The sequence below is a fragment of the Psammomys obesus genome, unplaced genomic scaffold (assembly GCF_907164565.1).
Source record: "Psammomys obesus unplaced genomic scaffold, mPsaObe1.curated_primary_1811, whole genome shotgun sequence".
Lineage (NCBI taxonomy): Eukaryota > Metazoa > Chordata > Mammalia > Rodentia > Muridae > Psammomys > Psammomys obesus.
Window position 1 is genome coordinate 3,745,158 of NW_026591086.1, and position 14,763 is coordinate 3,759,920.

General features: G+C 41.8%; 1 protein-coding gene across 1 annotated transcript in view; it reads right to left on the reverse strand.

Moving 5' to 3' along the window:
* The window catches only part of Elp3 (elongator acetyltransferase complex subunit 3), a 66,677-nt gene that overhangs the window by 42,545 nt on the left and 9,369 nt on the right, over positions 1-14,763 (reverse strand). Inside the window, exons 5-7 of the mRNA XM_055609700.1 lie at positions 14,223-14,286; positions 12,892-12,960; positions 10,389-10,543 (exon numbers count right to left, since the gene is read on the reverse strand). Of these exons, the coding sequence (XP_055465675.1) occupies positions 10,389-10,543; positions 12,892-12,960; positions 14,223-14,286 (288 nt within the window). The remainder of the gene's footprint in view (positions 1-10,388; positions 10,544-12,891; positions 12,961-14,222; positions 14,287-14,763) is intronic.

Below are 14,763 nucleotides of genomic sequence, written 5' to 3' on the forward strand. Positions count from 1 at the left end.
TACAGATAGCTGTGAGCAGCAATGTGGGTGCTGAGAATTGAACCCAGGTCCTTTTAAAGGGCAGACAGTGCTTTTAACCACTTAGCCATCTCCCCAGCCCCCTACATCAAATGTTAACACCACCAAATACTGCAACTAAAAGGCACACATGATGGAAACAGGCAACTCTGTCCACTCCCCCACAAAAGACTCAAGCACTGTAGGTGTGTCGAAGAAGCCCACTTGCTCTATAGGGTCATGTAAGTGTGGAAAGCACGCAAATGGAAAGCTATATAGGGTTCACAGTGGTGTCCTGTTTGAAAGGGTCCTAAATAGTGGCTTCTGTCTGTTGAAATAAGGCTTTTCATCTCACTAACATAAGCTTTCTTTGATATACCCTTTATAGATATTCAAAGACTTGGGCATCTTAAAAAAAAAAAAAAAAAGAATCAATAACATGATTTCATCTTTGGCACAGAGTAGTTTGACTTGGTTCTCCTTGGCATACCCCCTAGAAACAGGGCATAGCCAGTTAGGATTTTCAGAAGCTAAAATGTTATTCTTTTGCTTTTTATTTATTCTTTTGTTGTTGTAATTCTTTTTATTCCTGTAAACACACGAGTTTGTATGGCAGAATTGACATCAAATAATCGGTGGTGGTGTCTGTCAGGTCACCCAGGGCTTGAACAGCTGTGCTGTGTGACCTAGCTCTTTCCCTTTTCCTTTCAAGTCCCCACCATGAGGTGGAAAGTTTGCTCAGCCACATTCTTCCCATTACATGCTACAACTACAGCCTGGAACCTCCAAAACTGTGCATAAGGACAACAGAGTCTTCCTGTCTAACTGCCCTGTCAGGTGTTGCAGTGTGGGACAGCTTACTAATATGCCACCTGAGCAATGCTAACGCACACACTCTTCTGAGTTGTCTAGGCACCTGACACAGCAGTACACATACTACATTCACCAAGAGGAGCATATACCTGGCCATAAGACAGCACTCCACAAATTAAAAAAAAAAAAGACAAGAAAAACTAAAACTGAAACTCAACTGAATAGCATACTGAACAAAATGAAATAAAATTGGAAATCAGTAAGATATCAAACAAACTCTCACTGTTCTGAAATTTAGAAATTAAACAATTTCCACATAATCCCTGAAACTGAAGAATAGAAAAGGTACTAGGAAAAACATTACACTGAATAATTAAAATATAATAATGATGTAAAACATAAAGTATGAAAATATATATGGTACTTATGTAAAGAAATGCCTAGAAGGTGGGCAGGTGGAGAAACTTACCACTTTAAATATTTATATCCAAAAAGAAAAATGGTAGTCAAGCTTTTGTAGTTTACTTAAGTCACTAGAAAAGAACAAGCCAGAGGCTATAATATGGCTCAGCAGTTAAAAGTCCCTACTGCTCTTGCAGAGGAACTGTGCTCAGTTCAGAAACGCTTTAATTCAGTTTCAGAAGATCTAATATACTCTTCTGGCTTCTGTAGGCACCTGTACACACATGCACAGACATACACATAAAATAAAAAGAAAGTAATAAATCACAAAAAGTAAAAGCAATAAATATTTTTGCTGAAGATTGCTAATGGAAAGAAAAGGGATCCTTAATAAATGAGGAGACAGGTTATGTTCATGATTGGCCACATTGCCAACAACTCTCTTCCCAGAGTTTGTGCCCAATCTGCCATTTAAAAATATCCTAAAACTCAAGTGACAACACATGCTGGAGAGGTTGTGGAGAAAGGGGACTCCTCCTCCACTGCTGGTGGGAATGGAAACTTGTACAACTACTCTGGAAAGCAATCTGGCGCTTTCTCAGACAACTGGGAATGGTGCTTCCTCAAGATCCAGGTATACCACTCTTAGGCATATACCCAAAAGAGTCTCAAGTATACAACAAGGACATTTGCTCAACCATGTTTGCAGCAGCTTTATTCATAATAGCCAGAACCTGGAAACAACCCAGATGTCCATCAACGGAGGAATGGATACAGAAATTGTGGCACTTTTACATGATGGAATACTATTCAGCAACTAAGAACAAGGAAATCATGAAATTTGCAGGCAAATGGGTGGGGTATCCCAGAGGCAGAAGGACACATACAGTGTATGCTCACTTATAAGTGGGTACTAGACCTATAAGATAGGATGGATATACTAGAATCTGTACACCTCACGAAGATAAACAAGAAAGAAGACCCAAGGTAAGATGATCAATCCTTACTTAGAGGGACAAATGGGATGGACATTGAAGTAGGAAAGGACAGGTAACGGGACGGGAGCCTACCACAGAGGGCCTCTGAGGGACTCAACCTAGCAGTGCATCAAGGCAGACACTGAGACTCATAACCAAGCCTTCGGCAGAATGCAGGGAATCATATGAAAGAAGGGGGAGTTAATGTGACCTGGAGAGGACAGGAGCTCCACAAGGACCAAATATATCTGGGCACAGGGGTCTTTTCTGAGATTGTATCTCCAACCAAGGGCCATGTATGGATGTAATCTGCCCAGATGTAGTTCATGGTAGCTCAGTATCCAAGTGGGATCCCAAGTAAGGGGAACAGGGACTGTTTCTGACATGGACTCACGGCTGGCTCTTTGACCCCCCCCCCGGAGGGGGGAGCAGCCTTACTAGGCCACGGAGGAGGACACTGCGGCCAGTCCTGGGGAGGCCTGATGGGCTGGGGTTGGATGAGGGGGAGGGGGACCTCCCCTACCTATCAGTGGACTTGGAAAGGGGCAGAAAGGAGATGAGGGAGGGAGGGTGGGATTGGGAGGGAATAGGGGAGTGGGCTGCAGCTGGAATACAGAGTTAGCAAACTGTAACTAATATTAAAAAAATAAATAAAATAAAATAAAAATATCCTAAATCTATCACTCTTTTTAAGATAAGCCAGCCAGCACTAGCTACTTCTCAATTTTATAAAGATATACAAAGGGCTCAGACTATCTACAGCAATCTTGCAAATCAATACAAAGTCAGAAGATATATATTATTTGCCTTCCAGACACACTAAAAAGCTACAATGATGAAAACTGGTCTACAAACCAAAACCTGCAAAAGGATTGCACTGTGTAGTCAATGTGTATTGTCCCCCGAATTTTAACAAAGAATTGATAAAATCCAAATGGGAACGGGGAGTTTTTAAAGAAATCATCTTGAAACAATTAACTTTCCATACCAGAAAAAAATAAACCTGGACTCTGACCTCTATTCACAAGTACACATAAAAATTATTTCAAGGGGGATCAGAAGCTAAATGTGAAAACTGAAATTTTAACTAGAAGGCAACAAAGGAGACTAACCTTGTGCCCTGGGAATATGCGATGGTTTATTAGTGTCAATACAGAAAGCAATGGTAAGAAAGAAAATTCAGCTATATTCATTCTACCCTAAGAGATCATCAACAGAATAAGTAGTCAAGGAACACAAGACAGGGTTCTCAAATCGAGGGCATATAACAGTCCAACAAAAAACCAGAAAAAGATTAAACACTTCACAAAGGAAATCTAACCAGACAGCACAAGCATATACCCAAGTGCTCAATAACATTAGTCATCAGGAGAATGCAAATTAAAAGCACAATAGATGCCATTACACACCCACCAGAAGGGCTAAAATTAAAAGGACTGACCACAGCATGTACTGGTCCCACTGCAGAACCGCCAAGTGCTCACCCGTTAGTGGTAGGGGTACAAACAGCACACACATTTCGGAAAAAAGCTGGCAGTTTCTCTACAACACTAACAAACCTAGCAGTTCCCATTACTGCCCAAAAGCAATACATACATTTAACCATAAAAAGACTTGTACAGAAACGGTCAGGGTTCTGCTCGTAACAGCTGAAACTGCAGGCAGTCCACCAACAGAAGAATGGATACATAAACTGTGGCCCACTGCCCAGCAGAATACTGCCTAGCACTAAAGGTGAGCAGCTATGGACTCGCCTAACCCCACTAGTGAGCCTGAAGCAATGGTCAGTGAAAGGAGCCTTCCTCAGGAAACTAGCTGATGAGCAGCTCTATTTATATTAAGTTCTACAATGGTGGGTGAGAAAAACCCCAAAAGCTACCAGAACTGCTGATTCTGGGGGGTTAAGGTGGGGGTTTTCTGAAGGAGTATAAAATAACTGATGACAAAAATATTCTGCATTATTTATCTGTTCTCACGAGGTCTTGCTAAGAAGCCCAGATTGGCCTCAAATTTGATATCCTTCTGCTTCTGCCTCCTAGTTGCTGAGATTATACCACAGCTGGCCATGCTCTGAATCTTAACGATGTTCTTGTTACACAGGTCCATCAAAACGAGTCAGGGTATGATTTCTGTGTACTCTGCTGTATATAAACTCACTTCAAAGGAAAAGTACCAAACTGAACGCCAGTTAATACGATGCATGGCAAAGCACATGGGAAGATTGTAGAGCTAGTCAGGTGCTTCCAGGCCTCTGGTGGCTGCTTTTGCTCCCTTCTCAGCCCAGGCACGAGCATGGAATTATCTATCTCTGGGGTCTGGTAACCAGCATTACCTAGCATTCTAGTTTTCCCAAGATGTATAAGGACACAGTTGGAGGATTTAAAGCCATTGATGAGGGGAAAAGAGGAAAGAGCGGAAATGAGTTTAAAATTCCACAGGGAGAAGGTGTGACTCATGGCTTCTTGATGGGTAACTACCTTTTTAAATTGCACCTTGTGAAAACAGCCAAGGAACACTGAATGCAAAACTGCTTCTGGGCAGAGCTGATTAAAAAGGAATAAAACTCCTTTAAGAGCTTGTTCTGAGTTATCTGGCAGCATTCACACTCTGGTGAATGGGTGACTCAGCTCCCACTGTGGTCTTTCTCCAAAGTGATGGTTTTATGGGATGACAGTCATCGGTAATTGGCACTCTACGGAGACCCGAAAAGGCTCAGTCTAGCTCATGGCATGAGTGATCAGCACTGGCTTCATTCAACAGCCTTTGCAGTGCCCAGGCCTGTGTTGCCCTTGAACAGTCTCCTGCTCCTTCACTTTCTGCCTGTAACGGTTTCAGACTTCTTGCTACTAGCTGGCAACAAATAATACCCAGGCTCATGGTGGTTTGAAGTCTAATGCTAATCTCTTCAAAACAAATAAACAAAACACAAACACAAAACACAAACCTTTAACTACTCGGGTAAGACACAGGAAGACTAAGGAGGGACACTTGAGCTAATACGAAAGTGGCCCTAAGGATGCTTACCCTTCAACACTGGTGGCTTGCCTGCCACCTCAAGGAACTGTTAACTAGTTTAAAATGGACCCTTGAAAAACACCCTATCCTACTGAGCAAATGAACACCAGTGTTCCAGCTGTGTGGTGAGGAGAACTATCTGCCATGGCACCATGGTGAATCAGCTTCCACCAGAGGATGATAAGCTCTTCCAGAAAACAACTACTTTCCAAACATCCTCTCACAAAATAACAGATAGCAATGCTGCACTCACAAGTTCTGAAAAGAACACATTAGACCAAAACCAGTTTTCCTGGGCTGCTCTTTAATTCACAATGATGCTAACATTTGAAAATAATTTTGTTTCTAGTTCAGTTCAGAAACTACTGCTTCAAATGACACAAAATTTCTCCTAAACACTTTATTATAGGGAGTTGTACGAAGAATTTACCTCAACAAAGCAAACAAAAGCCCACAAATTGGCATTTTTTTCATGTTGCCTCGCAAAGTACAGAGACCAGGAGAGAGCAAGACACCAGCGAGTGGGCTGCAGAATGGAGCGCCATGCTGCAATGGTTGGCACTTTATTACTTCCTAAGAGCCATTCATGAGATTTGCTGCAATGAAGCCTCAAGTCAGAGAAACATTTTTTTTTAAGCTAAAAGCAGAGTGCCCTCTGGAGGTCAAGAGCAGAAACACACTCACGCTGGCCCTGGCCAGACATCTCCAGAATAGGCTTGCTTCCCTGGTGGACTTTTTAGGCAAACACATCATGATCTTAATCGAGTACGTTCTAACATAAAACCCCATTTATACTACAAAAATAGGTGACTTATGGCTAAATACTGCGAGGCAGCAGAACAGTTAGCACCCAAACTGTAGCAAGGCTGGTGATGTTTGAACTGGTGAAAATGTCAAAGCAGCTACACCCCTGAACTTCCCCATCTGCTCAGCTGGCCAGTTCAATTAATGCCCAAGGCTCAAATGCCACACGGAAAAGCTAAGACTAAGAATTAGGAAAGGCATGCTTAAGACAGCTATAGCTGAACTCTACACATGTAAACACACACACACACACACACCTCTTTAATATAAGAAATCTGTGATGAAAAAATAAGCTCAGGAAGATTTACTTAAAATTTTAATTATTTTTAAAATTTGTTAATGTGTATGTGCTTGTGTGGACATGTGTTTGCCATGGCACTTGTGTGGTGGTCAAAAGATAACTTTCAGTCCTCTTTTTCCACTGTGCTGAGCAAGGGCTCTCTAGTCTGTGCTACTGAGTTGCACACTCCAGGATAGTTGGCCCGTGAGCTTCCAGGTGACTCTTACTGTCTCCTGTCTTAGCAGACGCACTGGGATTATAAATACATAGTACAGATAAACCACCTTACCAGCTATATTTACAATGTTTGTATGCATGCGTGCATGTGTGTGTGCGCGCAGGTGAGTGTGCACATTTGTGAGGAGGCCAGAAGACAACTTTGGGCTCATTCTCGGGCGAGAGGAAAGATTCAATGGCACTGAAGATAACACTGCTAGGATTTTTAGAGGCGAATGAGCTCTCTAGGAAACCGAGGTTGCTGCTGCCATTACAATGTCTTAGAGCCTTGGACAAAAGAAGGCCACTCCCCCCAAAAGGATGTTTTATCTAAGGTATAAGCTGACTCTACAGTATGAACAGAAGTGAGTTGGGTTACATCATTATTCCTCTCAAGTTTGGAAACTTCAGAGCTTTACTAAGCATGACTCATATTCATGAGTGATCAAGGTTTTGAATGGACAATAAAAATAGATGCCATTTCATCTAGCTGCTGAGGTCCCTGTGGGAACAAGTCGCACACCCAAAAGTCTAGATTTAGAAAAAGAAAATTTACTTGTCATTTATCAGCCAAACTAAAGTACTTGTTCACCACGCATCCTTACAGAGGATAAGTCCTTTATGCAGCCCTTCAAGCTATCCTTGACTTTCATTTGAATTTATGAAAAAACTTCATTTCAATTTCACATACCCAAAGGAAAGCAACAAGGGAAGGAAGGGACACAAAAAGGCATGGCCTCACTTCTAGGAGGCCACCCTACCAAGGTCATCCCTGTTGATCTTTGATGGTCTAGACTGACCACTCAAAGTCCATTCTAGTGTTTACTCAGGCTTCAGGCTACAGGTAATAAAGCTACCTTCAGGTCTATTCCAGACCTGATCCTACTAATTGCCACACAACAGTCTAAGAGGCAGCACTATTTTATCTATCTTGTAATTAGCTGTATGATGTTCTCCTTCCCTTTCAGAAAAACCAAAATCTGACGGTGCTGATGGTGTCAGAAAGAGAACACACTCCTTTCAACAATGATAATTCACATGTGTGGGGACACACACACACACACACACACACACACACACACACACACACTCTTTTACACTCGCTCGGGTTTCTATTTTCACCCTGCCATTAACTATCTGTGTTAAGTCTGGGCAAGCTGCTTTACCTCTCTGGGCCTTGGATTCCTTGTATGTAAAACAGAGGTAACACTACACTCAAAGGCTTACTGTATGAAGCAAACCACAATGAACAATGCACACACAGCAAATGCAGGCTTTCTTTATTCCCAGCTCTTCCTCAGTGCTAATCATGGCCTATGAGGACCACAGCACACAGATAGGCATGGATGGACATGTGCATGATGAGATCCTATGGTATAAACTATTCTGAACATTGCTTTTTGTTTTAGCACAACCTGGAGATGCAAAACTCTCCCACTAGGTAACATCACCCCTCCATGAAGCCGTGAATATCACCTGTGACTGAAAATCTCTACTGTGTTCCTGCAGCCGAGACTTGCTATTTTAGATACTATAAGACATCTACCTCTACATGCATCATGGAGATTTCAAACATAAACCCAAAGTCAACTTCTTAATTTCCTCCTTTAAACCTAAGCTTCCCTATGGCTTTTTCATCTTAGCATATGGCATTCCCATCCAACTACTCAGGTGCCACACTTGGCATTCCTTCCCCTAACCTGCCTGTTCTCCATCACCACTGCCCGCACCTTCGTCTGAGCCAAGGAGGTAAGGAGGCTCACAGGCTTCTCACATTCCCTCTTTTAAGGCACTAACCTGTTAGTCAGAAGACAATCAAATGACCTCACCTGTTACTGAGGATGTCACCTCCAGCCCCTTGGCTTGGAACAATCTACTTCTGCATTTAACATGAACTCCAGCTCTTTGAACGGCTACATAATCTGGCCTGTGTTCTGCCTTTCAATGTCACCGGAGAACATACCCTTGCTCAATAGAGTATAACCCAGTGTCCAGTAGAAAGCCATGAACTGTTTCCCTTCTTAGTACCCTCATTCTACCCTTTCTGCAGAAGTCTCAGATTCCTCTTCCTACAGCAGGTTTCTGTCACAACAGTCCCTTTCTATCATAGCTTTTACTGTGTAAGACACTGTACAAAAGGACATTTACCACATAGACAGACAGTTCTATCTTGCTCAACATGTGCCCAGTGCCTGTAACTGCAGAGATGATGTGGTGGTTTGAATAGGAACAGCTCCCATGGGCTCATATACCAGAATGCTTGGTTAACAGTAAGTGGAACTTATTGAAAGGATTAAAAGGATTAAAAGGATTAGGAGGTGTGACCTTATTGGAGGAAGTATGTCACTAGAGGTGGGCTTTGAGGTTTCAAAAGCCCATGCCTGATAGTCTCTTTCTCTCTGCTTGTGGATCAAGACATAGTTCTCAGCTACTTCTCCAACACCACTCCTGCCTGCTGCCATGCTCTCTGCCATGTTGATAATGGACTAAACCCCTGAAACTGAAAGCAAGCTCCCAGGTTAAATGCTTTCTGTTATAAAAGTTGCCTTGGTCATGGTGTCTCTTCACACAATAGAGCAGTGACTAAGACAGACAGGAACTAGTGGAATTGTACAAAACACATGATAAATAATAATTTAAAAATGTGCATAGTTTCCAAGGCATCCTCAAATTTCTGAAAACAAGCATATTTTTATGATATTCTATAACCACGGACCTTTAGACGAAGCCTTAGCACTCTCCTGCTAAAATCTGTGACATACTAGCTAGCAAAGCTCATAGTTATTTTCGTTTTTATTAAATCATAATTCAAAATGAGTATAAGATTGTGGTATGGTGTGGCTGTCTACTCCTTCAAGCCCTATTCTAAAACTGCCAATGTACCAGCATTGAAAAGTGATTTTTGAGAGGTGGTCAGGCAGAGATCTCTGCCTTTGGGAGTAGAACGATGCTGTTATGAAAGTAAGCGAAGTCCCCTCATGCATCACATGGCCTCTGGTCATGCCCCATGAGGTGATGACAAAAGACCCTTGCCAAATACTGTACCCATAATACTGCCCTTTCCCAACCACCAGAAACGTGAGATAGCAAATTGCCATTCATCACAAACTACCCAAGCTCAGGTATTTTGTTCTCGCAGTGCAAACAGACTAAGACAAGGACCATGCCTGAACAGCAATTACTTCATAATTAAGTATCAGTTACCAACAAATTAGTGCTTAAGCAATAGTAATTTGTCCTAGTGATTTTTATAGTAGTAAGATGCTTCCGACAAAGAACTCCCAGACCTGTGTTGGCAAGGAATCTCCGTGGGTAAAGGAGCTTGCCATGCAAGCTGACAACCTGAGTTCAATCCCTGCAACACATGGTGGAAGGAGACAACTGACTCCTAAAATGTGTCCTGACCATCACAGGTGTACATGTGTGCCTTCTCTTCCTCTCTCCTACACAATACTAAATTTAAAAGAAGGAAGGAAGGAAGGAAGGAAGGAAGGAAGGAAGGAAGGAAGGAAGGAAGGAAGGAAGGAGGGAAGGAAGGAAAGAGGGAAGGAAGGAAGAAAGAAAATCCTGTCCTCTTTGTGAGTGAAATGAAACTCAAACTCAAAACTCAAGAAACTAGTGTGAGCTTGGACAGCTTCGCTCAGGCTGAGTCTGAAAAGATCTCACAAGTGAAACTATGAAAAGACGACCATGTCGGTGGAACATACTTGTTTCTTTTTAAAGGATTAGCTCAATGAAAACAATTCTTTCCCACAAAAAAGAAAAGAGAGAGAGTACAGAAATTCAGAGTATGTATGTGGAACACAGCAAACCCTCACAATCGGCTGCTAGGAGGATGACCAAAAAGGCAATCGCATTAGAGAGTGAGAAACAGGGTTTCTTACTTGATTGCCTCGTGAATATTGTTTGAAGTGTGGCCTGATAAGGCATCGTGTAAACTTCGGATAAAGAAATCTCTGTATTCTTCCGGAAGGGCCATGAACGTTCCACCCATCACGATGAACTCCACCTTATCCACGCTGTGACCGAGCTGCTTTAGCTGGAAGAAGCACACACCCATCAAACGTTCTTCTAGTGCTGCGAACTCCCCACTTCATGCTGCAGGCTCACAAGCCGTTTACAAAGAAAGAAGCAATAAAACACATTTGCTAATTCCATGCATGTACAAAAAGAAATGTCTGAAAGAAAAACAATTCTTGTTCAAATGAGTGAGAATTAAAACTAAACCAGAAGCCAGACTTTAATGCTGATGGTTAAGTAGGAATTAAACAACCAGAATTTAAGATATTTATAAAACAAGTAACATAGAATAAATTAAAAAATCAGTATAATGTTGTACCAAATACTGCAAATATTTACTGATCATATATTTTACGTCAGACTTCATGATAAAAGACACAATTGTGATTGAAATATAACCTGGATTTTATGATCGGGAGAAAGATAAATACTAGATTAGAGTGAGACTTCAAGATGCAATTTAAGGCTGATTTGGGCACAGGCCCTCAAGCTGCTTCTGGAAAACCAAAGTACATAACTGACTGCCTCAAAATGAAACATCTCATCTCTTCTACTACTACAGGGCAGAATGGCCCAATCATTCACTGTGCCAACTATAATAAGCCAGGATTCTAAGTTTTAAAAACAAATTTTAAAGTTTCTTGCTATATGTTAAATGTAAAGAAGCCAGGATCAAATACCAAATTATGGACTAGAATATACTATACAATGAGTGTCTATGTAGAACCTTTCAAAAATAGTGTTTCTGCAAGTAGCAAATAGTGACTGCTGCTACTGTGTATCTGTGTACCTGAGCGAGCATATGAATGTCTATCCGTCAACACTAGAAGATTACTTCTGTCCATGGCTGCATACAGGAGGTAACATCAAAATCATCCAGGTAGCATCTACAAAAACTCCTGCTATAACTCTAAGCCAAACTCCACTCACACCTACAGAGGTCGAGATCCTCATGCCGCCATGTTGCTAAGTTCCCCAGATGACTCTACTGCACCACAGTTAGAAAAGAATTGTTATTCAATGTGACTATCCTAATGTCTAAACCTAGAATCTTTAAAAAATTTTTAGTAAATAAAACATTTCACACTCTGTTAAAACTGTTTTCCATCTTGTGATGGCTATTCCTAGTTGTCAACTTGACATCTAGAATTAACTAAAACTCAAGTGGCTGGGCACACCTATGAGGGATTTTTTTTCTTCATTAAATCACCTGAAGTAGAAGACCCTCTTCTAATGTGGATCTTTACTCTGGGCCATGCCTTCTGCTGGAAGCCTATATAAAAGACATGGAAGAAGGAAGTGTTCTCTCCTTGCCTGCTCTCCCCTTCACTGGCAAGTCCATTCCTTCACTGACGATAGAGCCAGTTGGAATCTTTATAATTCTAACCTATAATGAAGACCAGCTGAGACATTCAGCCTTGTAGATTGAACAACTACTAGATCCTTGAACCTTCTGCTGATAGGCAGCTATTGTTGTATTAGTTGGACCACAGCCTGTAAGTCATTCTAATAAATCTCCTTTAGATAGATAGACAGATAGAACATAGACAGAGAGACTCATTTTTTAACTTCTGTTCCTCTAGAGAACCCTGACTAATACACACCTTAAACGAGTTAAATACCATGTCTAAAAACTAAACCCAAGTCAAAATCCATTCAGAACATATTTTCCCAAGCTACGTGGGCTCCCCAGGTAGGGCCTGCTGACTGACACTAACAACTGCTTGGACCATTAGAACTGGGCGGTAGTCAATAATAAAGTCACACAAACCCCAAAGCAACTTACGGAGTGCACACTCCTTTCTATTATAGACCTTATATTTGTCTTACCATGTTAATTACTATAACATCTACAGATGGTTCGTACATTTTAACACTTGCAAAGTATGTTTAGACTCCTCCAGAGTTCAAGGTCACCTGCACAATACTAGTTTTTAATCAGCTACAACAATGTATAATTTATATGAAACAAAATCCATCCCCTTTTAAGGTACAACTGGGGAATTTGATTTGAGTTATGCACACCATAGTCATGACACAGAACAAGCCCACAAGCCCGATCGACTACTCACACCACTTGTCTGTAAATTCCCTGCTCTCACTGAGCAAACCCATCCAAACACTTCCTGATCTGGCTCTGGAAGCTGAAGTCCAACCCCTTGCTGTCAGTTAAAGAACTTTCACACACTTTCATATGTGACTTCCTTCACACTGAAAGGAGACAACAGTCACCACACACGGTACTGTCAGTCTCTCCTTCAGATGAGTGTAAAACCATACTCTCCTCATCTTACCTCACTATGACTCCCAATCAAGCAATGGCATCATCTTTGAAGCACAAAAACCAATTTAAAAAAGCCTCTTTACCTGCTCTATCCGGTGTCTTGTCTGCAGGTAAGGGTCATATCTAGCACGGATAGCTCTCATGGAAGTTGGCTAAGTAAACAAGGAAAAAAAATATCATGTGATAGCCATATTAAAAAAAAAAAAAAAGTACAAACAATGAAGGATTGCATTAAAATTACATACCCTAGGGTTCTGAAGACTAAAACCACACCTCACGTCCCACCTTTCTCTCAGTCTTAGCAAGGTTCAGATCACCTGGCTAGTCCTCTCCCACAGAGCATCTCAAAAGCAGGGTCTCTTCCTGAGTCACAGTCGCCTCCAAGTTATAGATGCACACATACAGATGGGCACACATACGCAAGAGTCACGCAGCAGAACGATTTCTGCCCAAGGCCCTTAATTGTACACGGCTTCTAATGGCTCAGCCAGCTGCCTTGATGCCACTGTCACACAACGGAACACTCACTCTACAATGATCAAGCAGCTTTCCAGCATAAAATGTTCTTTGATGAGTCGTGTTTTTGTTTTTTGCAGCAGGTAAGACTATTATAGGGATCCACAGCTGGTCAGAATACAGAAAATAAGTGACAATGATCAACTCTCGAGATCCCAACAAATGACTGTCGAAACAATCTGCACAATGACAATACCAGCTGACAAGCCAACATGGATCAGGGAGTTTCCTAAGGCCTAGATAATGGGCTATGGGCAATCAATGGAGCTGAGAGGAGAATCAGTTCTCTCCACGGATGAGCTCTTTGATAGATTATCCAATCCCCAGTGGTCAGACCTAACCAGCTATAATCCTAGTGGTTGGGAGGTTGAGACAGGAAGACTATCAAAAGGTTGTAGCCAATCTGAGTTACAATGAGACATGTCTGGAAAGACACACACACACACACACACACACACACACAAATGTATATAAAAATAAATGTGGGGCAAGATGCAAACAGTATTTTGACACATTACTTAGTATGTAAAAATGAAAAAAAAATTTGGACCATGGAAAATGGGTCAGACCAGCTGCTAATTGTATCTCCCTGTTGGCTCTTTAAGCCTCCATGCCTCAAATTCTTAACCACAAAACTGAGATAATCACAGTATCTACCTTCCAAAACTGCTGAAAGGCTTGGAGTGGCAAAGCACTTGGGATGGCAATTGGAAATAATAGTTAGGAAATACGCAAGTCAGCATTTCCTCGGTGACCTGACAGCACTAGAAGACAGTGCAAATACTTGGCAAAAAGCTTTTCTAGTCAGGAGAAAAGCCAAAGCTTGTGAGAATGTCAGTACTTGTCGCGCCACACTCTGGATCACAGCACTTTGTCAGGACCAAGTCAAAGGCTTTACCTCATAGCCCGTGTAAGACTGGGTTGAGTACTCAAAATCTGAATCAGGTCCTCCAGGGCAGTATCTGGACACAACGACAGAACAGGGAGGGCAGATGAAAAGCTCCGTTCAACAGAAAGCCCTGCAATCACAGCAGCTTCGCCACCAACTCAAAATAGCAGGTGACCCTCGCAGCTTTGCTTACCAACAAGCAAACAAGACAAGTGAAGGAACGTGACAACACTCATGTCCAGAACACGGCAGTCACAGCTCTTTACAGACTTGATACAAGGACCCAGCTGTCCAGTCAGATTGACTCTATGCTTTCCTGAGACTATGCTTTACTTAGGAAAATTTCCCTCCCATTTAATCCTCCAACCTGTCCACATTCACATCCATGAACTCTTCCCAAGTCCTCAATTAGAGAAATCAACTGGCTGTTTATAAGAATAACTTTAAATTTTTTTGATATTCTTCTGATCTAAATTCATTTTGAATTTAATGCTGGAATTCCAGGAGCTGACCATGTTTAATTTACCCAGCAACAGGTACCCATTGTCCC